We start from the raw sequence: 27,166 nt of genomic DNA, 5'->3' as shown, positions 1-27,166 counted from the left end.
CTTTTTTTTTTTTTTTTTTTTTTAATTTCAAGTCTGTTTTGTTAACTAAAACTAGACAAAGTTAAAAAGCTATTGAGTAAGAATGTGTTTTCCATGAATAGATATTTAAGTCAAAACTGCAGCTTATCTTTAAACCTCTGATTTATGTTCTAATTATATTGTTTGAGAATAAATAGATAATTCTAAAAGCAGTTTCTATGCAAATTACCACAAATTCATAGTTATGTCTGACTTGATTATACATTAATTATCAATGTAAGGGAAAGATGTTTGGAAAAATACTGTATATGCATGAGGCATTTAGATTTTGAAAATTATATTAATGAGGTGATTCAAGTGAATAAATATTTCAGCTTCATAGAGCTGTATCCTCAGGAAATCCTATTTTCCTAGGCAAGAAAGATAAGAAGAAATAGATGGACAAACACAGATATGCATGTAGGGAATGAAGATGCAAAAGTAGTTTAGAAATTCCCTGCCTGAATTCTATGTTAAACGAAGGCCAGAATGTACATAAAATACTCAAACAACTATAAACGAACTTGTAAGAGTCCCTCTGAATTAAGTCTAACTGCCAGTACTTCTTTTGTGTTCCTGGGGGAAGCAACCAGGGGGCATTTCATAGTCTTGGATCCCAGAGTCCCAGTAACAGACATGCCTTGCACACGTGGTGGCAGTTGTTTGCCACCTTTGGCTTGCACATGTGCAAGGAGGAGAAAGTGTGAGTCCTGTTTTTGTTTAACATCCCCTTCCTTTTCCCTTACACCAGGAACAATACCAAACAGTAATAGGTTTTCCAAGTGGTTTGTTAAATGGAAATAATACAACGTAAGTGTGTCCGTATATGACCTGGTTCTTAAGCCAAGAGTAAACTCAATGTTGAATCAGTTACTGTACTACCAAAAAAAAAAAAGGAAATTCACGTTTGTTTTCTTGTTAGGTTCATGCAAATATTGAAAACTCTTGGAATGAGGAAGAGGTTTGGAGAATTGAAATGTATATCTCCTTTGGCATAATGAGCCTTGGCTTGCTTTCCCTCCTGGCTGTCACTTCCATCCCTTCTGTAAGCAGTGCTTTAAACTGGAGGGAATTCAGTTTTATTCAGGTATGTGAAGTTTTGTTTGTTAGGGATTGGGCAGCATAGAATTTCATTGTTAAGCAAATTTGAATTTTAAATATACTTCTTATTAAAAGAGTGCTTTTGGGGTTATATTCATGCATCTAATTCATAATGCTAGAATCCAGTTAGTACCACTCTGATTTAATAAGTGAAAAACCAGTAAATCCTTGTACTAGAAGACTTTGATAGCACTGTCCCCTATGTGAAGGATAAAGGTTACTTTATTAGGAAAGAAAAAAATGAAAGTGGAAGAAAATAGATCACATTTAGTGCTAAAAGTCAATTTATTATTAACCAAATGAATGAAAAATTATATTTTGAGTCATCTTGATGTTTCTGGGGAAAAAATCTTATTAATTTGAATACAAGTATGGAGAAAGTAAGTCTAAATATTTTAAAGAAATATGTCAAATTAGGTAACCAGGTTAATGGATTATGACAAGCAAACAACCCTGTGAATCTAGTTAGTATATGTATTTAACATATCTTCATATACTAATGTATAAGAGTATTTGTAGAGGAATTTTAAAATACCATTGTGTTCTTTAAAAAACCATTCTTCTTTTCCAGTAACATCTATATAATGAATTTGCATATTTTAAAAATTTATAAGCCAAATTTAAACTCTACATATAGGATCACAAAATCTGTACTGGTTGCATACAAATGGTTTATAGCACAATATATGGATCAGTGCTATAAAAAAGTGCTATAAAACAAAGTAAGTTTTGTTTCTCTGCCAATATATTTGAACTTTATTCTTAAAGTCATGTAAAAAAACTATATTCAAATTAAGAACATAACCTTTGTCTAAATTCATCTTTCCTTTCTGAAGAGAATGTGAAAACTTTCCCAATTTTGGTTAATCATACATGAAAAGAAATAGAAGACCCTCTGATTAAAGGCCCACCTTTTATGCTAGACAGGTGCATATTATCATAAATTTAGATGAGTAATTGCAAACATTCTGCCTGCCAGAGTTGATATTTTCCTGGTGAAGTCAGACATTACATCATTATACTGATTTAATATTACTTTTATGTAACAAACCATTTCTCAAAGTAAGCAATCTTATACATACTAATTTAGGGAACTGAAGAATGCTGATCTTTTAGAATTTAACCTATAAACTGCCTAACTACAGTACTCTTAATAATTACATTCACTATGGTCAATAAAGCTAACGTTTGAATTGGTATTTCTATTTACATATAAATATTATAAGATTTTTCATATTTTCCTACTAACTAGTATGTATATAATATGTATGTGTACTCTTTATCATTTATGTTCCATGTATTCAAGTGTGTGTGTGTGTGTGTGTGTGTGTGTAATACATACAAATATACATAGCTGGTGGGAATGTGGATAACCTTTATAAATAAGAGTTTAGCATTGTGTATCAGTATTCTTAAGGAAAAGTAAAGTGTTTTGACTGATAATGACACTAGTAGAAATCATTCTTAAGGAAATAAGCCTAAATATAGAAAATGACCTAAAGTTATATTATTTATAGTTGAAGAATGTTGGAAATGGAGTAAATGAGCAACAAAAAAGAATTATTAAATAAATTATGTACATCATTCAATCAAATAATATTAACACCCAATTTGGCACTGTGGCACATACCTGTAATCCCAGAGACTTGGGAGGCTGAGACAGGAGAATTCAAAGTTCTAGGCCAGCTTCAGTCACTTAGTGAAGCCCTAAGCAATTTAGCAAAACTCTATTTCAAAATAAAAAATTGAAAGGGCTGAGTATGTAGTTTAGTGATAAAGAACTCCTAGGTTCAAGCCTCAGTAACACCCCCCAACCCCCACTCTCCAGCCCCCCCCCAAATGTCCTGTTTTCATTTTTAATTACATGAACATGTTCTTGATACAATAGACTATTAAAATAATGTATTGATTTTGGCCCTATTTATGTAAAATAAGGTGTGCATGTAAATAGTAAGCATGTAATGTATAAAATATGAAAGTGTTGAAGATTGTTTAATTCAGAGAGGACAAAGAGTAGTTCAGTAATTTAAAAAGACAAAATAGTTTTATCAAGATATAATCATGGTATATCTGGATAGGTTAATTCATGAGTTTGAATATTTGTTATCTTATTGTTTTTTTTTCTTCTTCTTCTTCTATCCCAAGTCTACACTTGGATATGTTGCTCTGCTCATAAGTACTTTCCATGTTTTAATTTATGGATGGAAACGAGCTTTTGAAGAAGAGTACTACAGGTTTTACACACCACCAAACTTTGTTCTTGCTCTCGTTTTGCCCTCAATTGTAATTCTGGGTAAAATTGTATTATTTCTTCCATGTATAAGCAGAAAGCTAAAAAGAATTAAAAAGGGCTGGGAAAAGAGCCAATTTCTAGAAGAAGGCACTGGAGGAACAATTCCTCATCTTTCCCCAGAGAGGGTTACAGTAATGTGATGATAAATGGTGCTCACCCCGCCATATCAAGTGTTACTCACATCATTATTTTTATGACTTCCTCTGTGTTTGGTTGTACATGTGCTGTCAAATAACTATGGTTTGAAAATCTGTTAAGTGATATTTCAATTGAATTAGTAATAGAATTTTCTCCAAGTTAGCTTTCACAAATGTCCTATTTTGCCAATATGAATTTTTGTAGTCAACATATTGTTGAAATGTAGGTATGTTTTGTTTTGTTTTGCATAACTGTAACACTATTGTTGTTTTATCTATATTTCATAATCAGGCAATATATATATATAATTAATAATATAAATATATGTTAAAACAATATGCAAACCAGCAGAATCTGAAGCTTTAATATGATTCAATGGATATGCTTTTTTCTGAAGCTTAAGTAAGGCTTTAATTATTATCCAATTTAATAAACAAAATTGTATAATTATACATTATTAGAAAAGGACAATTATGTTAATATCTAGGTAATGGTACATGGTAACATCCATATACTTCTCTCATAAGATACGAGTTGAAGATTGTAATTAATTGTATGAAGCAATGTGTTTAATTAAACAAACACAAAATAAAAAGACAAACTTGAAATTATATTTAAAATGCACTGTAGACATGAAATACAACTGATAAAACACAACTCAAGAAAGATTTTATTTTTTATCATGTTACAGAGCAGTTTAATTTTCATCTTAATTAAATTGAACAGGGAAAGGACTCAGAACTATTTGGCCTCCAAAACTGATGTATATACACATATATATATTATGTATATACACATATATATATAAATAATAGTATCTATCCTGGAAATTGGATATTATTCTTAGAGCAAAAGTACAGGTTTAGATATGTATGGTGATGCTCATCTATAATTCCAGTGACTTGGGAGGACAAGGCAGGAGGATTGCAAGTTCAAATTCAGCCTCAGCAACTCAGTGAGGACCTAAGCAACTTAGCAGTGACCCTGTCTAAAAATAAAAAAAGCTGGGGATGAAGCTCAGTGGTAAAGTGCCCCTGTGTTCAATGCCCAGTACCAAAAAGCAAAAAAAAAAAAAGTGTACATATTACATACAAGTAGTTATTTCTCAGATGAGCTTTGCTGTTGCACCTTAGTTATCACCACTCTCTGTGATAGGGGATATTACTGATGCTCATTCTAGGATTTTAAGTACTAGGCATGGTTGTATTACCCCACTTAATGCTTACAAACATTAAGCTCAAAAACATGTGAGAAAGACAGTTATCTTCATTTTACATAACTGAAGGATAGAAAAGTTATTTTCCCAAGGTCACACAGAGGCTCAGTAAGCATTCAAGTCCAGGCAGACATGTTCCAGAAGCCAGGCTTTAATCACAAGGCTCTACAGCCCCTGCTCCATCCCCACACATTACATTCATGATGCCAGCCTAGATACCTTCTCTCTTGTATAAAGGCAGCAGCATTCTTTAGAGTAGGTCGTGTGCATCAAAAGATGTATGAAAATCTGCCAATTGTAAATTTATTATTGCTTGCAAGTAAGTCCATAGTTATTTACCTGGCCTGGAGTGTGAGCCTGGAGACCCCCGATAGTGCATATACCCACCTCTGCAGTGAAGACTCAAGCAGAGAGAAGACCACAGCAGTGATAATGAAATTACTGAAATCTTGCAGAATTAAAAAAAAAATCCCTGAAAAATTGGATATCTCCTTTTCTCTTCCTGAGAGGCCTCCTGCCTGTACAACCATTCATTAAGGAACAATTTATTAGCATGAAGGATATTAAGATAAGTGGTTAATTATACATCTAGAGGCATATAATCATATTATTCATAAAATTTCTCAGTGCTGACATTCCACATGTAAACTGCATTTTGTTCAAACCTTATAATATCCTACATTTTCCTCATTTTCTCTTTCTTACTAAAATAGGAAGTTGCAGACGAGATACAATTATATCCATTCCTCTTCCTGAAATTATGTCATTTCTCAACTTACCTATTGACTTGAATCCAGTTGCCAAAAAAAAAGGACTTACTTAGTGTAGTCTACCTTTCCTGCCAATGATTCTTTTCCTACGACTGCACTGTCAGTCTGGTAAATCTCTCAACCTTCTCTGATGTTCTCTTTTTGGTGAATTTTAGTACCTTGTACTTCCTAATTGAGCTCTCCATTTTCTTTGTGTTAATTACATCTCTCCCCTCTAAATAATCCCCTTCTTGTTAGTTCTTGGTAGGAATTCAGTTGGGTGATAACTGTTAGGGATAACTACTTAACCATGCTATTATTGTGAACTAGTGAAAATAGCTTGTTTTCAATGCTTTTCTTGATCCTTAAATTTCATTCTCAAGACTATGCTTTACTCATTTAATGTGAAAATACAATGAAATATTTCCAAAAGTTAAGTAAATATTAAAGTTTATTGTCATATGTATATTTTAAGTAGCCAGTGATATGAATAAAATTATCACTAGTACAGATAATTGAGAACATGGAAAATGTGAAAAAACAAACTGATGAACATGTGTAAACGAAGCAAATATTATTGCACATGACAGTATTTCTTTTGCGTGCTACAAAAACAGAATAATTTTGAAATTTTAGAATAAATGTAATTCTAACATTTAATGGCCTTTCTAAAAGTGCGAGTCTATTGATTTTCAATTGCTTTATTTTACTGCTTCTGTGAGTTTTTTCCCCTTATTTTTCATATCTTTTACTTTTTGGAATCATTTTTTTGGCCTCAGTAGTAGAACTAAATTTTGCTGTTGCTAGATGTGAGGAGGTGGTGGTGGGCACATTTAGAAGAGTAGAGATTTATTTCCTGATCTGTGTTTGAGAAGTGGCCCTGAGAAAATCGTAAGAATGTAGAACATATATATTCCCAGTTTTTATCCTATGCAATGAAAATCAATTTTTTTCCTATGAGGAAACCAACCATGAGCTATATCAAACTACTTAGCTTTTGTATACAGATTTCATATCTCCTTTTAAGAATATTTAATATCACATTTAGATATAATTATATTCATGGTAACATTTATTTTTCAAAGTGTACATGAAATTTAGCCCAGACTGTCTACATATGAGATTTTTATTTAAATTTAAAAATATTTAGACATATGAATAAATTATATTTATAGTTGTTTATCAGAGGTAATTATTTTGTGCTACATACAGGGTTAGTGTTCAGATGACTAATTAATTTCTTCTAAATTATTACAACCTTGAGTTGACTAAAGAATTTTACTTTCAAAATTAATTTAATAATAGTAATATTAGATATATTAATACTTACAGCCAAATTGTGAAAATTACTTGTGTAAAAGGGCTTCAAGAATATATCAGATCCAATTTTTGTATTATTTATCTCTTATGGAAAACAACCTTACTTATTTTAATTGTCTTTTGCCATTAAACTACTCCATAAAAAATTCTGTTCAGAGAACATCCCCTGCTCCAAAAAGAGGTTTATTTATGATATTTAACTTTTGTTTGTTGGTTTTAAATAATTGTACCATAAGTGTAATTCAAAAGTATTTCCTTAGGAAAACTGTAAACACTGAGCTAATTATACCTATGTCTAGCTATAAAATCCTTGTTTTGAAATAAGTATTTAAACAGCCTAAAAGATTGTGTTTTAATTCTTTCATAAATTCACAACTTAAAGCAGTGCTGGCAGGGTGCGATGGCTCATGCCCGTAATCCCAACGACTCAGAGACTGAGTGAGGCAGGAGGATTGCAAGTTCTAGGCCAGCCTCAGCAACTTAGTGAAATCCTGTCTTGAAATAAAGGGATGTAGTTCAATGGTAAAGCACCCCTGGGTTTAAATCCCGGTACAAAAAAAAAAAAGAAAGAAAGAAAGAACAAACAAAGTAATGCTATCATAGTACACTTCAGTCTAGTGTTAAGGTTTATATTTGTAATGTGTCATCATGAAAATGAGATGCTCCACCCTCAATTGTTCATAAGTCAGTAAAGGAGATTGTGGTATACATTCAGTATAGGCAATTAGCTCTAAATGAAATCATAATAATTTTAGTGGAAACACAATCTGTTTGGACTTTAAACAGTGAATTTTACAGGAATGAATAGGTTCTTGGGTTTTTTAGTGTGAGGAAATTATAAAGTACTTAATTTTCAGTTTGTCCATCTGATATTAAAAATATTTTTGTTCATCCTAATATACATAAATACTGATTTTTTTAACTTTACAAATCATTGAATTTTCATTGTCCCTTCTTCCAAAATTAAGGCTGACTACAAATTCTTCCATTTGCTAGATGGACTAAAAGCATCTGCTTTTCTATGATTTCCAAATTGCAAACTTCAAGGAAATATTCTGTCCAAGATTTTCTTCCAAGGTCTTTCATAGCATTGCAGATGGTGAGCATGAACAGGGACTGGAAATTGTTTTCCAATGTCTATTTACCCTACTTCTATTCTATAAAAGCAGCCAATCATCAGTTTTCAGCTGCCCTTGCAGTTGGCTGTCTGTGCTGATGAATTCTCCAAGGAAGGTCACAGCTCTTTATCATCCCTCCATCTTGCTGCTGGGGTTATGGATACAGCAGGATCTGGAGCAACTATTCCCAAAACTCAAGGCTATACCCTAAGGAAGATAGATTAGAGACTACCAGAAATACTATAACAATTTCACTACTTCCACAGTTTTTTCTTGCATTAAGTATTATAAATTTGGGTTTCTTTGTTAGATGAAGTCAAAATTAATTCTTTCTGGTCTTCAGTTCTTTATCTTAATGGCATTTAATACTGTTGATTAATATAGACTGCAATAATTCTTTTAAAAGCTTTTAAAGGATAATATGCAATTCACATTAAAAGTGATTTTCCATTGTTAATTAACTACTCATTTTCTTGCCTTGATTTTTTCATCTGATGTTTTGTACCTGCTTGGAAAATATGGATTTCTTTGTAACTGTGTAATTCACATTTGCTAAAACTATGTAATCTCTAATATACTGCTATCAAGTTACATGCCATGTTTTTATATCATTCTCATAGATCTGCCTTACACATATTTAAATAAAAAGTACTATTTAATGTTTTAATTTCTTTTTCTTTTTGGTGGTGCTGGGGATACGAACCCAGGTCCTTGCACATGTGAGGTATTAACTTCTCTTTTGAAATGTTATTGTGTATAAATGGATTGTTTTATCTTACCTAATATCAGTATTTGATTGAAGTTACTATTTTTCTGTGTCTTTAAGAAGCATCCAGAAAGCAATCGTGTGATGGTCTTATTGGGTGGGAGGGCATTTTTTTTTTAATCCAAGTAGTCACTTAGGACAGCCTCCATATTTAATGAGGTGGTACTCTTAAAAAATATTTAATTTCATTAAGCATTTTAAAATCAAAATACACACTATATTCAAGCTATTCTATAAGCTCCCTGGTATCAGGGATGTTGTCTTATTCACTATTGAATCCCTGGCATTTAGTGCAGTATAGTCTAGATAGATACAAAAGAGATGTTATAGTGAATCATGACTCATTTTATAGAAAATTATTATTTATCACCTCACATCTGTGACACCGTGTCTGTTTCTTCCTGTCTCTTGCCCACATTCCTCCCCAACATTGCCTCCACCTTTTGCCTTGCCTCCTGGAGCTGCCCTGTTCTACTAGCAAGGAGTCACTGCTGCCACCATCACCACCATCACCACCACGCTGCTTTATGTTGAGTTCTGTTCACTGCAGCATGGGGAGAAACCCACCTCTGTGCCTGTGCATAGGGCCTGTGGAGGCTCTGCATGAAAACGTGTTAGTCTTGATGACAGGATTACCACATAAAATACAGGCCTTTCAGTTAAATTTGGATTGCAAACAATGAATAACTTTTTACTATGTTATAAGTATTTTTTTCTTTTTGCTAAATCTTACAACCCTATTTAAGGGATGAACTTTGACCAAAGAGGTACAGCACATAATGAAGATATTAGATAAATTCTCCCTTAATTTCTTCCAGATGGGCTGTTCCAAAGTTTAGTGATTCATAAGAACTTCAGGAAAATATTCCAAATGACCAAGGAATTAACTAAACTTGCTACAAACCCATGAGTAGCTCCGAAGACCTATATTTTGGTGATCTTCTCTACTGCCTCACTTCCAATTATTCTTTCTGCTTACCAGAGATAGTGTTTCCCAATACAATATCAGTAGATAGATTAGTGGTGCCTCTTGTGTGTTTATGGCAGGCTCAAGGGAACCTAGGCTGGTAAAAGTGGATTATTTCATTGGATGGTAAAGCAAGAAGTCAATGATGATTGTGAAAAAAATCAGGCATGGGACCCAGTAAGTTCAACATCCAGATTTGTTTGCAATCCCTAAGGACAGAGTCACATTGATCAAATATATATTGATAAATCATTTAGTCAGAATATTAATTTATCACTACTGTGAGAAATTTCAGTGGGTCCTTTGTCAAGAATTCCTGTATTGACGTAACCAAATGTATTCGATTCCTAAATCCAATGTTTATTATAAGAACTCAAAATATAATCTATAAAGGATGTTGGGATCCACTATGGGTTAAATTGTGTCCCCCAAAATTCAAATGTTGAAGTCTTAAAACAGAACTTTAAAGAATACCACTGTATTTGGAAATGTGGCCTTTAAAGAGGTAATTAAGATAAGATGAGGTCATATGGGTGGACTCTAATCCAATAGGACTAGTATCCTTATGAGATTAGCATACAGACATGCACAGAGGGAAGACCATGTGAAGAAAAAAAGGGAGAAGACACAAGGCAAGAAGAGATAGTTTCAAAATAAAACTACTGAAAATTTTGACCCACAAATGTAAGGAAATAATTTTCTGTTTAAGCCACCCATTCTGTGGTATTTATTACAGCCACCACAGCAAACAATTACAGGTCCATGAATTCAGAACAAGTCAAGTTAGTTACAGAACCCAAATAATATTTTTGGAATAAATTTGATTAATTCTGCTCCACAACAAAGGCAATTCTATCTTGTGGGTACTTCCCACAAGTTAAGTTTTTTTCCATTTGTTTAGTTTTTTCACTAAACATGAATGGTTTTTCCAGCTTCCACTTAAAAATCACTTGCAATTGGATTATTGCTGGTATACTTTTCATTAGAGAGGTTGACTTCAAGTGTGACTGTTCTTTTATTTTCATTTTCTGTTCCACATGGTTACTATTCTTGAATTTACATTAATGATTCTGTTGGAAAGAGGAAATTTATTTATTTTTTAGGTCTTCTTTCTGTAACAGTCAACTTAAAAGATTGCTTATAACACTGAAGTAGATTAAGTTGCAGCTTTGTATACATTTCTTCTTCTAACATAATTTTCCTAAAGCTAACCTAAGACTATAATTATATTTTATATATGCTATAAAAATTCTTTATTAAAAATTAATTACCCTAAGGAATAAGATTTACTTGAACATTTCTCAGGCATTAGTTTAGAGACTACCAATTCATATGTAACCTAAAACACTTTTTAGAAATGCTCTTAATTTATGTTAATGAATTCAGTTTTACTAAACATTACTAATTAGAGTTCAAACAAGAAAAAATTCAGAACAAAAAAATCATAAAAACTACATTAGTATTACACTCATTTTAAAATATATTTCGCTTTCAATGTTATTTTTAAAAGTAAAAATTGGGTCTGGAGTTGTGGCTCAGTGGCAGACTGCTTGCCTAGCTATGTGAGGCAGTGGGTTCAATTCTCAGCATTGCATATAAATAAATAAAATAAAGGTCTATTGACAATTAAAAACAAATTTAAAAAATAAAAATTGTGTGTAGGTCAATATATTATGTCTTCAATTTAATCTTTCTGTCTACATGTGCTTCTAGAAAATTGAAACTTGTCTCTTAATATATCTTAAATTTTGCAGAACTGTTATCAGATTGAAGCATTCCTATTCTCTGAGCTATAAGTCTTTTCCTGTGTTTCTCTACTAATATGTTACCATTTTGGTGAAATAATTTANAAAAAAAAAAAAAAAAAAAAAAAAAGAATGTCACATTGCCCAGGATATAAAGATTTCTTAGAAAAGGTCAGGTGAGTCTCATAGGGAGTTAGCCATTTGAAAATAATGATAGGTACAGTTGGCTCTCAGCATCTGCAAGTTTCGTATCAGTGGTTTTAACCAACCATCGAGCGAAATTTTTCAGAAAAAAAAAGTAAGTCTGTACTGAACATGCACACACACTTTTTTCCTTGTCACCATTTCCTAACCAATACTTACAATAACTGTTTATATAACACTTACAATAGTATTAGTTATTGATGCAACCACCAGGTATGCCTACCAAAGAGACCCTCTTTGTAAGATAATCTCCTCCAGGGAGTTTAATTAAGATCCTTGTCAGAAAGATTTTACAAAGAGTATCAATTTAGGATTTCACAGGTGTTCTGCAGAGAGCTCACTGTGGTTTGAAGCTTCCTCTTTCTTGTAAATGCCAAGTTTGCAGACAAAAGGTGTGATGGACTCTGTCTCAAAGAGGCATTTTTGTACAGAAAGTTACTGTCCTGTTTTCCTTGGAAAAACTTGTGAAACCTCTGTCTAGCCTAATAATATGGAACAAAGAATACCCAACATGTAACCATCTGCTGTTATGTAAATACCCCCTACCCCAGTATAAATTTCAAAGAATTCCCAGATCCAGGGTCCAGAGATTTCTAGGCATTAGCCCTTCTGGACCTCTGCAGCTTAAATAAACCTGCTTCCTGGTAATTTCTCTTGAGTCCCGCCTCATCTGTCCTACATCAATATTATAATTAATGTAGCACATGGGGCAGATACATGTAGGTCATATGCAAATACTGTGCCATTTATATAAGGGAGTTGAGCATCCTTAGATTTTGGTGTGGACAGAGACCTGGAACCAATACCCCATGGATTCAGGGGGATGACTATACAACATAATTAAAAAGTAATGCAGGTTCAGGAAGTTCAACACGCTTGGAAAACTGCAAGTAAAATCAAGGTGACTGAACATGGGGCATTTGAGAACTGTGATCCTTATAGCTTCTCATTTATCAATAACTAAAACGTACCACCAGAACAAAAAAAAATTTTACAAAGATGGGTCTATTAACTTACCAGATAAGGGAACCCACTCCATAAAGAACTTCACCATTCAGGGAGGAGGAAAAGTAAGGGCTTTATAAGTGCTAAAAAGAGGGAGTTCATAAGAGTTATGCTAAGCATTGGAAACTGGCACTCTGGATATATGACAAAATGAATATGTAGGTCTGTAAACAATTGGTTAACACAAAATATCACGTTGTCCATTAGTTAGGAAAGTGTGAGGCCCGGTGAGTAAAGTCTGACTTTTCAGGGTCACTAAAGTTTAAGAATCCTTAGCAGTCTCAGCTGTTGCTGAACACAAAAGCCAGTTGGTATCTCCTAGACAAACTCTCCTTTAAGTGAAAAAGATTTCTTTGCAATCTCTCCTTGCTTTCTTTATCCTGAGATGCCAAGATGGCCCCAAACGGACAAGCAATTGATCCAATTGTCAGCTGTCCACTGCTCTATTTGTTTTGGGTGCCATTTCCACAGGATTCCACTGTGCTTCAGCCTTTTTTTGATTGGTATACTTACACTGTTCAACAGCAATTAAAATCATGTGAACAAAATAGTAGACATACCCTTTGCACTTTTCAAGTGATAGTAATCTTAGTGAAATAGCCTCTAAGTGCAAGGCCTGAGAGTAGCTCTAAAGATTCCAATGAGTAGCTGAAAGACAAAAGAAAAATAAAAAGAATATGCAACACCAGGCAAGGGTTTTTCAAGAAGAGATAAGTGAACATGTACAACATTACAGACAAACAGCAGGATGAGGACAGAAAAGTGTTCATGCTGACAAGTGGTGGTGACTTCAAAGCAGTTTGCAATGACTGAGGATGAAGAAAGTGGAAGACCAGAATGTAGAAATAGGAACAATATTGCTTAGTAATCCTTCAAAGAAACTTGTTTTCTTCTGCTGTGATTTACACCAAGTGCTGCCATATCCAGTCTAGTTTTTCCATTTCCATTTTTTTAAACATTTAGTTTTTAGTTGTGGGTGAACACAATACCTTTATTTTATTTTTATGTGAGACTGAGGATCAAACCCAGTGTCTCATGCATTCTAGGCAAGCTCTCTATCTCTGAGGCACAAGCCCAGGGCGCCCCCCTCCCCGCCCCGCCCCCCAACCCTTTCCATTTCCATTTTCTGGCCAGATATGTAGTGTTTCAGTCAGAAGGAAACTTAGAAATAACTGATCAACTTGTTCATTCTAAAAATGAGGAGAGGGGCTAGGGATATAGCACAGTTGATAGAGTGCTTGCCTGGCATGTTATAAGGCCCTGGGTTCAATCCACAGAAGCACGCCACCAAAAAAAAAAAAAGTCTAAAAATGAGGAGAGAAGCCCAAAAAAGTAACAAGAAGTAACATTTATTTTCATTGAGTTTATTATGTATACATTCCAGGTAAGAAGAAAAAAACATACACATATAGACACACACACTTAAATCTTGAAGACTTTCTGGAGATTTAAAAAAAGTTAAAAGAATTTTTTTTTTTAATTTTCAAAGCCATCCTATTTGAAGTTAAGTTACACTGATGATTATCATGAACAGTTTTCTATTCAAGTTTTGAAACTTGCATCATCACTCAGGATACAATGGACGGATTATAGTAATAGTTAAGATAGTGATAATCTTGACCATACTGGGTGCTTATTATGTGCCAAGCACCATTTAACAAACACTACCATCTCATTCAATCCTCAAAACAATTCTATGAGAACAGCAGGTGAGAAAAGCAGAGCTTCAAAGGTTAACTCGCTCTAGACTCAATAAATCGACTCAAAAGCTTATCGTTGTATGCAAAAGCCTTGTTTAACCGTTGGGTCCACTAAAGACAAGAAGAAAAATTATTTCTTCTTCTCTGGGAAATTTAGGTAAATTTGGTCATATTTCTGGGATGAGGTAAACTGCTCAGCTTTCAAAACTACCTGTCCATCATATCGCCCAAACACATCCCATTTCTAGCGCCCGCCCCTCCACCACACACCCAGAACCCCAAGCAAACAGTCAAGAATGAAATACATTCTCGGTGCCGAACGTACCTCTGCCTCCTCGCTACGCACCGAGGTCTCTGTCACCGGTCCCCCACCCCCCCCGCTCCCCCGCCGCTCACCTGCAAATCCATCCCTCGCGGGTGGAGGAACAGATTGCGTTTTGGAGTAGTTTGGCTCTCTGGGTTTCCGTAGGAGCCTTCGCCTCCACCTTTGGCCCCACCCCTAGCAACGCTCTGGCTTGTGTTAACAACTGCCTGGCTGGCAGGTGCCTTGCTCCGCTGGCTGGCGGCAGCAGCGCTATGTTGGCAGAGTTGTGGTGGCCAAAGCCACGGCCAGTCCCTTGGGGCCTCTTGCGACTCTAGCGGCTGTCAGACTGCCTTCCGTATTTCGTGGCGGGACCTCTTTGGGCCTCCGCGACTTCAGGCCACAGCGTAGGACCGGAGGACCACACTCCCCCCCCCCCCCCCCACTTATCCCCTAGCCCCTTGCTTCTAGCCATGTCCGCAGTGGTGACCACGGTCATGGCCGAGGCCCAGGAACCCGGCAGCAGAAATAAGTCCATCACTCCTCGCCAACTTTCGGTGACTGAGGACGAGGAGAAGCAGGTATAGGCAGGTGCCTGTGCCTTGGGAGGCGGGGAATGGGGTGAGGTCGTGGGGCAGGGACGAGGCCGGGGGACAGCAGGAGTAGAAATGAAGACCCTAGTGGAGACTGAGGAAGCCCGCGGGACGGAAGTTCCACACGTAGAGCAGATCCTCCGGGAGCTTCTCGGCTTGCGAGGGGGTTTGGCTGTCGTCAACCAACCTGTCTGGGGAGTCAAGCCGCGTTGTCCTCCTGGAGCGTCCCTCTAGCCTGAGTGGTAAAATCTTTGCTGCTCTTCCAAATGACTAAGAGGGGGAGGAATCCTTCTTAGTGACATTTAATTTGATAGATCATTTTGCACTAGGATTTTAAATGATGTTCTTGATATAAGTATAAAGCCTCCTATGCTTAAATTTTCTCCTACTAAACCCTAAACTCAGAGCAAAGGAAAATGCTCCTGAAATTAAAAATTAAGCATCGTTTTTATAAGAAATTTAAAAGTGGTTGTTATGGGTGCATCAGAGAGAATTGGGAAAATTGATTTTGTTTTACAATGTGCTTGCATTTGGTTTTGAGTTTGCTTTTGTTATGAATACAAAATTAATTCTTTTAAGTTGTGCTGAGAAATTTCACCTTGGGATCCTCTCTTGGATCTACATTCCTGTTGGGGGTGTTGAGATATCCCAGGTCGTTTGTTTCATACTGTGGTTCCATTGATTTCCCCCCCAGAAAGCCGTGATAGTTCTTAAAACCATGAATTCTAAGGAGGAATCATGTCCTGCCTTATGCTAATGCTAGGGGGCCACTATGGGAATTCCTTTTGAGGCTTTACAAGTCTCAGGCTGCGTCAGGAACCCTGTCTCCTGCGTTTGCATCCTGGAGCCTTGGAGAGTTTCTTGGGAGTGGCCAGTTTCCTGGGGACCTCTTCTGTGGGAATAGAGTTGAGCTCTCTGAGGATGGTCAGACATTTACACAGTAACCTGCAAAGCAACAGTACTTTCACGTGAGGAGGGACAGATGTCAGGGGAATTGTCCTAATCGGTTTGTAGAAGTATTCCAATCTAGGTGGGGAGAAGAACTTTGAGCAAAGGTAGCTCTCCATTCCCACGGCTGCATGGAAGCTCAGCACTACTGCTATATTCATATACACCAGAAAAAAATGAGAAGTAGGTGAATTTGGTAACTGATGACTCTCATTCCTCCTTTATTTGGTTTAAGAAAAATTGGGCAAGGTTATATGAGGCAGGAAAGCATAGGTTAAAAAGAAATACTTTTAATAGACTATTGCCCAAATAGTCCATAATATAAGAAGTACTTATAAGAAGTCCATAATATAAGAAACAAGTATACCTGTGAGGTATATATGTGTTTTTCTCTCTTGTCTTTTCCTTTTGTTTTGCTTTCTTTCATTATTACATCTCCTTCCAGAGTATACGGTTCTCTTCCAGGAAAAAATCAATTTGTATCAATTTGTGTTTCTACCTCTACTTCTAGGTGTATTAACATATTTAAAGTACAAAGGAAAAGGGGAGTTTATACCCAAATAAAGGCAATAGAATAGATATTTATTAGAGTTGGGAGAAATCTTAGTGATTATTTTCTTCTTGTTGGTTTGTTTTGTTTTGTTTGTGATTGTTTTTATAAATGAGGATTCTAAGGTCATAAGAAATTAACTGACAGTTACTCAATCTCTTTACTCACAGAGTGGGTTCTAGTGTTCCCAATAAGTAGTCAAAATGACCTTTCAGACCTCTGCCTCAGGCCAGTGGAAGAAAAGACCTTTGGAACTCTAAATGTTTTCAGTCCTTTCAAACTATTCTACTTTTGCAACCTTGTCCTATTCCTATGGTTGAGAGACAGTATATCTTAGTGGCTAAAAACGAGTGGAGTCTACTTCAATTTTTTAAGCTTACTCCATCAGTTACCAATTATGTGACCAAAGGATATCCTAAATCAGTGAAGGTAATAATGGAGATGATAGTAGTACTGATTTCCATAGTAAAGATTAAGTGAAATAATGCACATAGAGAACTTATACAGAGTCATATATTAAAATATGCAGTAGTCGACATCATTATTATTATTCTTTATCCAGGGAGCAAGAGCTTCTAAAATTATTTTCGCCTTAAAGCTAATGGATTCTTTGGAATTCTACACTGGTGGTTGGAAATTTCTTTATGTAGAAATTCCCTTAGGCTACCCGTGTTTTTGATAGCTGTTTTCTATCATTTTCTTTACTATATGGAAGCATTTCAGTTACCCTAATCAGGTTTTGTAGTGAAGGCATATCTATTGTTACTTAAGGGAGCAAGTAAAATAAGCAAGTTTTCTTGTACATGTTTTCTATGTATGCTTTACTTCTGCCTTAAGTAGTATTTATTTTCTGCATTTTTTCACATAAATAACTTTGTAGAAGGCAATAACTACTCTGAATACTATCAAAGCTACCACAAATGCTACTTGTAGTTTATTAGATTTTTAAAACTTTATTAACCTTGAAATGTTTATAGATGAATTCTGGAAAATATAAATGTAGATTATGAGTTCAAAAATAATGGTAAATAGGGAAAATAATAGTTTAGGAATTTGGGATTTTGAATTGTATTTGTGTATGTTTGTGTGTGTGGTACTAGGGATTGAACCCTAGGCTCACACAAGTGCTCTACCACTGAGCTATGTCCCCAACCCTTTTTTTTTTCTCATTATTTTATTTTGAGACAGGGTCTTCCTAAGTTGCTCATGCTGGCCTTGAACTTGCCATCCTCCCGCCTCATCCTCTGAGTAGCTAGGATTACAAGTGTGCATTAAATTGCATTTTTTCCTATGTTGTGATTTTCACAGAAAGGTACTCTACTTGAGCACTCTATCTTAAAATTTTCTCTTTATAAAAATGTTAATAATGCCTACTGTAATGATTCTAAAGCTTTTAAGAAAACTTATTTATTATATTTTTCAGGTTTAAGATAACTAAATGGCACCAGAATTTGGGTAGTAATTTTCTGATTGTTTACTTGGGGCAAGTTGCTTGCCTTTTCTAAGTCTTATTTTCCTCATCCATGGAAGACTTTTAGGAATGCCTCCCTCATTAAAGTTTAAAGTATTTGTAAGGTATTTATCACAGTGTGCAGCATGCAGGTTGTAAAGTACTCCATAAATGGTAGCTGATTATTATTGATGACTTTAATTGTGACAGCCTTTTATAATAATAATAATTATTATTATTGTTATTATAGAACTTTTATAATAATAATAGTTATTATTAAATTCAGATGTTATTTACACGTTATCTCAATCTTTATGAGATTTGTTTCTATGGAAAACAAATAGAAAGATAGTTTTCAGACTGTTTATCTAGGATTAGTCCCAGTGCTTATGTGGCTTTCTACTGGAAGGGATGGGTAATGTAGATTAAAGCTAGAGTACTTCTCCTCTGGGAGGATGATAGGCAGTGAAATTTACCTCAATCATATACTAAAATCACAAAGTACAAATTGAGTACCTTCTGTTTACTATTTAGTATTGCTCCTCTCATTCTGAAAAATTGCAAAGCCCTGTAGAGCAGCACTTCTCATACTTTGGTGTGCATATAGAGCACTTCAGAATCTTATTAAAATACAAAATCTGAGCTGTAGGTCTGAGGTGGACCCTGAGTTCTGCCTGTTTAATAGGCTTACAGGTAATGCTTGTGCTGCTAGTTCACTTCCCATTTTAAGTAGCAATGCTGAGTCTATTATAGCTGTAGGATGGTGTGAACATTACTACAGAGTTTCACAGAGAATTCGTAGAAGTTGGATGAGACAGTTTCAAGTACATTCAGAATATAAAACAATAAACTACAACAAAACAAAATTCTAATCCTCCCCACTAGATCAGATTATGTAGCAAAAAACAAGAGGCACCAAATGGGGCTTTCATTTTATTTATTTTTAAAAATGTTTTAATTTGTTTTAATTAGTTATACATGACAGTAGAATGAATTTATGCACTTTGATATATCATACATAGATGGATATGGTGTATGATATGATTATGGGATATAATTTCTCATTTTTCTTAGTGTAAATATTGCAGAATCATATTGATCATGCAGTCATAAATATATATACAGTAATAATGTCTATTCATTCTACTATTTTTCCTATACCCACATCCCTTCCCTTCCCCTCCCATCACTTCCCTCTACCTAATCTACGGTAACACTATCTTCCCTAGTGCCCCCTGCCTTATTGTGAATTAGTATCTGCATATTAGAGTAAACATTCGGCCTTTGATTTATGGGATTGGCTTATTTCACTTAGCATGATATTCTCCAAAGCTACATATGCTAATAATTTATATATGCCATAATTTTACTCTTCTTTAAAGCTGAACTAATATTCCATTGAGTATATACGCCACATTTTCTTTATCCGTTCATCTATTGAGGGACAACTAGGTTGGTTCCATAGTCTAGCTATTGTGAATTGAGCTGCTATAAACATTGATGTGGCTGTGACACTATAGTATGCTGATTTTAAGTCCTTTGGTCATAAACTAAGGAGTGGGATAGCTGGGTCAAGTGGTGGTTCCATTTCCGATTTTCTCAGAAATCTCCATATTGTTTGCACCAGTTTGCAGTCCCAATAGCAATGTATGAATGTATCTTTTCCCCCACATCCTCACCAACATTTATTGTTGCCTATATTCTTGATGATTGCCATTCTGACAGGAGTGAAATGAAATCTTAGAGTAGTTTTGATTTGCATTTCTCTAATTGCTAGAGATGTTGTATACTTTTTCATATATTTGTTGATCAATTGTATTTCTTCTTCTGTGGAGTGTTTGTTCAGTTCCTTAGCACAATTATTGATTTGATTTTTTTTATAGTGTTAAGTTTTTTTGAGTTCTTTTTTATGTGCTGCCTAAGCAAGCACCCAAATGGGGCTTTAAAAGAACTACTTGTTCACTCCTGTAACCACAGTGCCTCAATCAATCCTGGATTGTTGTCACATCCTTCTAGTCAGCCTTGTGGTTCATATCTCTTCCTCTCCCCACTCTGTTTTCTTTAAATACCACTTCACTTTTTATCCTCTTTCCTCCTCTTCAGTCCCACCCTTTCTTCCTTTCAGAATTCCATCCCTTACCTCGTTAAATATAATTATCTTGACAAAATTACTTAACTTCTCTAGACCTGTTTCCTTCTCTATAAAACCAGCCTGTACTATGTGAGTGTACAGATGACTTCTGAGGAGTGTTTAGAAAAAACAGGCATAGATGGGCCCTACTGCAAACTTAATCAGTCATAAATACCAGTGTGGAGCCTCGGACTCTTTTAAAGGGTTCTCTTAAGTGATTTTTAGCCTCAGAATTACTGAACCAGATGATGTCTGAGGCCACTGCCAACCATCTGTGCTGCATGCTCTGCTTAAGGCCATCTCCATGAGGGCAGAAATATGACTATTTTTTCTGAAGTATTTTCCAGTGTAACACCAAGCACAATATCTAGTACACAGGAGGTAATGCTAAATATTTACTAAATGAATGCCCTCCTTTCTTTTCTGAATTTCCCTAAATCTTGTCCTACCTTTAAATCGTTGCCTCTCTAACATGAAGGACTCCTCCAATAGAAAGTGCCTCCCATTTATTTCCATCCTCATAGAACTCACAATGGGTATAGTTGTAGGTCAAAATCATACAACTTCTTACCTAATTATTTCTTGTCTTATGTTGGTCATCGCTTCATTTGTGTAAGTTTTGTCTCTCCTACTATGTGTTCCTGCAAAGTAAGAAATATATATTAGTAGTTTTATATACTTCCTAGGATTCCTTTACTCTGAGCTTGGAATAGAAATTGAAGTTATAGGTCAACAAAGCCTTTTGTAACCACCTAACCTCCCGGCTTCTCCTCAAAGCATCCAAGCATGTACCAGCCTATAGGCCTCTACATTTACTATGCCCACTGTGTGGAAGTTCTAACTCTGGTATCCACAGCTTTCTCTCTTATCTCCTTCAAGCCTTTATTGAAATGTTACCCTCTCTGTGAGTCCTTTGCTGACTACTGGATGTAAAATTATATTTTTCAAGAATTCTAGTACTCCCTACCCCTTTTATTTTCTCCAGATCAGTATCATCTTGTCCCTTTCTATACAACTTATTGATTTTGTCCCCACCAGAGTGTATCAGTTTTTTATGAAAGCAGTAGGTTTTGCATTATTTACATATCACCACCTAGAACATTCCCTAACACAGTATAGGCATTCAGTAAATATTTGTGGAGTTGGGTATGCCTGCAATCACAGCAACAGGGGAAGCTGAAGTTTTGAGATGAAACTTGATTCCCTGCTTCTGCTGGCAGATGAGACTGGACTTTCTCTGCTCTGCTGGCCGGTGGTGTCTCCATAAGGTTACAGGCCTCTGAAGCCATGAAGTGTTACAGCTCTTAATGGTGGGCTATACCCTCCAGTATTGCAACAGACCCCAAGAGCTCACCATCACTTTCTTCTTCTTTCCAGGTTCTTGAGTCATGAATTCAGAGAATAAAATCCACAGACCAGGATGAGTGAGTGTAGGAATAGGATTTATTGAAGAATAGAAACAGGAACAGAACTCTTGCAGTGCAAGAGAGGACTCGATAGCATGTTTTCTCCTACTGAGTGTGCTAGTCTAGGCGTTTATATCACACTTGGGTCACTGCTATTGGTCCAAACTTATGCTAATTAGGGTTTGGAAAACTAATAATACTAATGATCCAAACGTATGATAATTAGATAATTAGGGTTTAGAAAAGTAATAACATATTGATTAGTCCTAAGTCCCATTCAGGTTTGCCTTACTTCCATTTTCTTGACACATCTAGAAGCAGGAAATTGAAGTCATTGAATTGTACACACTTACTGAGTTGTATGGAGCTGCAGTACCACATAGAGTGCATTTCTACAGCAGGCATCCCCACTATGTGCAGGCCAGGTTGCTGCCAGGTGACAGGTCACTTGCCACAGCTCATGTTGGCACTGGCCTGGCCTCCACCACCATGGCAGTCTCCACACAGCAGCCCATGCTTGCTGCCTGTGCTTCAGCCCATCCAAACTGCCATTCTGCTGCTTCTCCATTCTGAAAAGCAGAGGGACCAGTGGGCTGGCTGCATGACTTCATGGCTGGGGAGTCACGTTATTGAGACAGGAAGATCTCAAATTCAAGGCCAGCCTAGGCAACACATCGAGACTGTGTGTGTCTCTCTCTCTCTCTCTCTCTCTCTCTCTCTCTCTCTCTCTCTTTTGAGTACTAGGGATTGAACTCAAGGACACTCACAAGCATTGAGCCACATCCCTAGCCCTATTTTGTATTTTATTTAGAGACAGGGTCTCAATAAGTAACTTAGTGCCTCACTTTTGCTGAGGCTGGTTTTGAACTCATTATCCTCCTGCCTCAGCCTCCCAAGTTGTTGGGATTACAGGCGTGTGCTACCACACCCAGTTGGAGACCCCATCTCTTAAAAAAAATAAATGAGCCAGGTGTACTAGCACACACCTGTAATCCCAGTGGCTTAGGAGGCTGAGGCAGGAAGATCTCAAGTTCAAAGCCAGCCTCAGCAACTGCAAGGCGCTAAGAAACTCAGTGAGACCCTGTCTCTAAATAAAATACAAAATAGGGCTGGGGATGTGGCTCAGTGGTCAAGTGCCCCTGAGTTCAATCCCTGGTACCAAAACCTAACTAATTAACTAAATAAATACATGAAAAATAGTTGTGGAATAAATGCATGGTTATGATTGGTTCATCTAAATTACCCCAAATCTTAAATTATCACTTTAAATCCATGATTCAGAAACCTGTGCCCCAAATTTAATTCATCTCCAGCACCAACCCAAATCTCTTCCCCATTTCCTGTCTCAGTAAATGGTCAGACCATTTACATAATTCCTCAAGCCGAGGAGTCATCCTCATTTTTTTTCTCTCTCTCTTCCACTGCATCTAATCACTTACTATGTTCTGCTGATCCTTTATAAAATCACATTTTGTGTTATTCACTGCCATATTATTTGCAACTAGAACATTGCCTGATGCCACTCAATACAGGTGGCACACACCTATAATCCCAGCTCCTTGGTGTTTTAACTTCATTCACTATTGCCTATACCAGTTGCCAAAACTTTTTCAAAGCCTGAAGTTACAGACTGGTCTCCTACCTCCAGTCTAATACTCTCCAGTTCAGTCTCCACACAATAGACAAGATCATCTTCCTATTATCATATTCTGTTCGTTAAATCTTGTGGACGTAAATGAAGACTATCCTAAAGAGATCAGAGACTATTTGTTCAAGACTTGCTATGGAGAGGGAGTTATTCACCATCACTTGCTTTGGGCCTAGACTCCAGGAAGGAAAACTTTATAGTGTGGGTGTGGGGTGGGAGATGATAGAGTTTCTGTTATTCTGAGATTGCAGGTTATTTCCCTGGGGAAACCAGAGCTGGGTTGGTTAGAAGCTGTACATCCTATTTGATTGATTTTGGAAGCATAATTATTGCATGTTTTATATTGACTTTTTTCTTTTTTTAATAATGCCTTTTTTTCTATCAGCATTTTTTTTCTGTATTTGACTTATGTTTGGCTTTCTCAAGTTGTTCCTGAGTTGGAAGCAGGGGTACAAAAAATGGGGAAACTGCAGTCATTTGACAGAACCTTGATTTTCTGAATCAATTGCTGTAGATGGTGTGGGCTAGTTTCCCAGGCTGCTTGCTACAGATGTTGTGGTTTGTAGTTTTGTTTTGTTTTTTTTTCATATGTAGTTTGGCCATTGTTCATTTATGTATTCACTCTCTAACCATTCAATGGTCTCTTAAGATCTTTAGTACAACTTACAAGGCCTTCTGTAAAATTCAATTGCAAACAAATAGCTACCTGAGTCACAGCAATGTGTTCCTGATACCTAGCACAGTTCCTGAAACATAGAACCTTGTAATAAATATGTGTGGAAGCATGGAAAGGCTAAGAAAGGTACTTTAAAAATATGTCACACAAGCAGCACAGAGTACTGTGAAATGACAATGTAAGATAAATCCAAAAGGAATCTATTCTCTATTTCCTATAAAAAATTATACTTACTCCTTAGGGGAAATTTTTGATCATAATACAGGTATTAAAAAGAAAATCCTGGATTGACTTTTAATTTCAATATATTTGTCTAATCCTCAAAAGCAAATATTACAGTGAATCATAAAATAAAACCCACTCTATCTATAATCTGAGTACATAGAAGGAAAAGAGAAATGACATCCATCATAGTGGCAGATGGCACTGTTAAATCTCCAAATCTTAAAAGGCAAAATTCTATTTACCAAATTTTTGTAACAACAAATTTGGAATTTTTAATTGTAACTATAATACCAAGTACAGATAAGTACTCAGTAAAATTTTTATTGTAACGGATTAAGACATTTTAGTAAAAAAAAAAAAAACTATTTTACAGATTTAAAGTTATGTACAATTGAAAAATTTTTTGAAAGAAATATCTTGAGATGAGGATATATGAGTTTATATTTGTGAATGACAAGGAAATTCTAAACTTAAGATGCAATATAATATTGCATATGTAGAAATACAAAAAACATGTTTTAGATTTAAAGTAAAAAATGTAGTAGTCTTAATACTAAGTAAAATTATGTGTTTATTCATATAAACAAAAACAGAAAAATATAAAAAAAATAGATATATTTATATAATAAGAGTGTGTCCCCTTTATCATGATTACATCATCTTTTTAAACATTTTAAAGCAGAGGAAGTATGAAAATAAGAAGTGGGGAAAAGGATGAGAAAGGAAACTGGAATAATTTAACTTTTGTAATGGGAATAAGCAACATTAGCATAACATTTGGATTAAAACAATGGAATATTACTTAGCCTTAAAGAAGACTGAAATTATGACATTTACAGGTAAATGGATAGAGTTGGAAATACCATGTTAAGCCAAGTAAGTAAATCCTAAAAAAACCAAAGGCCAAATATTTTCTCTAATAAGTGGATGCTGATCCATAGTGGTTGGGGTAGGGGGCAAGGGAGGAATGGAGGAACTTTGAATTGGGCAGGGGGCTGGGGAGTGGGAGATGGTGGAAAGAGACGGCATTATACTCTGTGTATGGGTATGATTGAACAAATGGGGTGACTATATCATGTACAACCAGAGAAATGAAAAGTTGTGCTTCATTTGTATAAAAAAATTAAATTTAATTTAAAAAAGTAATACACTTACCACATAAAATTGTAAATAGTTAAAAAAAAGAAAATGCCACTCAACAAAACATTAATCTTCCAGATAAACATAGCAAAACTGTATTTAAAATTTGTATCATCATATCAACATCATCATGATGTTTGATCTCTATTCACTATTGCCTATACCAGTTGCCAAAACTTTTATCAAAGCCTGAAGTTTCAGATTGGTTTCCTACCTCCAGTCTAGTATTCTCCAGTTCAGTCTCCACACAGTAGGCAAGACCATCTTCCTATTATTATATTCTGTTGGTTAAATCTTGTGGACATAAATGAAGACTACCCTAAAGAGAATAGAAACTATTTGTTCAGTGCTTAAACTCTGGATGATAACACTTCCTGATTTCTTCTTCACTTACCTACAAACAACTTTATTATAAAATAACTTCTTGGTTAAGTTTAAAAGCTTTTTCTTTTTCTTTTTTTTTTTTTTTTGATACTAGAGATTGAACCACCAAGCTACATCCCCAGTCAGTCCTTTTTAATTTTTTATTTTGAGATAGGTGCCGCAGTCTGGCTGGGCACAATTCAGGAGCCACTTGTCAAAAGAAAGAACTTTATTTTTAGAACCACACATGCCAAACAAAACAGCTCCTCAGAAAAACCTTCAGAGCCCAACTGCCACCACTGGCTTCCCACAAGCCTCTCTACCTCCCCCACTCCTCCTGCTCTTGAGGCCGATTGGCTGGGTCGCATTGGCGGAGCCAAAAAAGTCCCCCAATGAGCAGCTCCGTAGTCTGAAAGGGCGGGGAAACAGCCCAATGAGCATCACCGCAGAGGAGCCAATGAGCTAGAAGTTGCTGGGCCGCTGTGAGCCAGTCATCAGCTGGCAGTCTGAACGTTTGCTGGGGCCCCTTCGGCTGTGGCTCTCAACAATAGGGTCTTGCTAGGTGGCCCAGGCTGGTCTTGAATTTGGGTTCCTCCTCCCTCAGCCACTAGAGTCTCTGAGATTTCAAGCATTTACCAAAATAGCCTGCATATGAGCACGTATTAAGCAACTAACACACTACTACATGCCAGATACAGTGTGCTGGGAATGCCAGAAACAAAAGTCTGTGCCCTCAACAGATTTCAAGGAAGGAAGTGGTGTGGGGTAGGCTTGTAAATCCTTTCAGAGTAGTGTAACGGAATTGTAATGGACATATACTTAGGGCTCATGGATGCACAGAGGAGGACAGACACTTTTCTAATCTTTTTTTAATGCCTTGGGGAGGTGACAAATGGGCCTCATTTTGAAGAACCTGTGGGAATTCATCAAGAAAAGAAATAGAATTGCAACAACATAAATGAAAAACAGAATGGGATAAGAGGCATCAGTGGGGAATCATTGAGTGACTTAGGTGGTTATTTCAAATTTGCATTTTATTCTGACCATGGAGAACAGTGTTGAAAGATGCAAGAGTGGGAGCAGGGAGAATAGCAGTAACCCTACTCAACTGGGTGAGAGATGCAACCGAATAAGTCATTGGAATGAGTTCAAGAAATTTAAAATGTAAAAAAATCTGTAGAACTTTGAGGTTCTTGTTTTCTAATGTGGATGACCGGAAGAATGCTGGTACCAACTGAGAGGGGAATAGTGAATTCAAGAAGGTCATCTACAGGTTGTTTAGAAGCTAGTTTATCATATATCTACACAGGAAAACTTAGTGTAATGTTTATGCATGCACCATATAATTTTGTTTTCCATAACATATAAGGGCTATTATTCCAAATGCTCTTTTGG

At 35.9% G+C, this 27,166-nt stretch overlaps 2 protein-coding genes across 5 annotated transcripts in view; both read left to right on the top strand.

Moving 5' to 3' along the window:
- The window catches only part of Steap2 (STEAP2 metalloreductase), a 24,812-nt gene extending 16,192 nt beyond the window's left edge, over window positions 1–8,620 (top strand). For both annotated transcript variants that reach the window (XM_015502331.2, XM_048785441.1), the window contains exons 4-5: window positions 941–1,105; window positions 3,265–8,620. In XM_015502331.2, coding sequence (XP_015357817.1) covers window positions 941–1,105; window positions 3,265–3,552 — 453 coding nt within the window. In that variant the 3' untranslated portion in view covers window positions 3,553–8,620. The remainder of the gene's footprint in view (window positions 1–940; window positions 1,106–3,264) is intronic.
- A 6,247-nt stretch (window positions 8,621–14,867) lies between these two features.
- Cfap69 (cilia and flagella associated protein 69) overlaps window positions 14,868–27,166 on the top strand; it is a 63,901-nt gene continuing 51,602 nt past the window's right edge. For all 3 annotated transcript variants that reach the window (XM_048785439.1, XM_048785438.1, XM_015502319.2), the window contains exon 1: window positions 14,868–15,222. In XM_048785439.1, the coding sequence (XP_048641396.1) occupies window positions 15,115–15,222 (108 nt within the window). In that variant the 5' untranslated portion in view covers window positions 14,868–15,114. The remainder of the gene's footprint in view (window positions 15,223–27,166) is intronic.

The sequence above is a fragment of the Marmota marmota genome, unplaced genomic scaffold (assembly GCF_001458135.2).
Source record: "Marmota marmota marmota unplaced genomic scaffold, marMar, whole genome shotgun sequence".
Lineage (NCBI taxonomy): Eukaryota > Metazoa > Chordata > Mammalia > Rodentia > Sciuridae > Marmota > Marmota marmota.
This window is presented reverse-complemented; position numbering and strand designations above follow the sequence as displayed.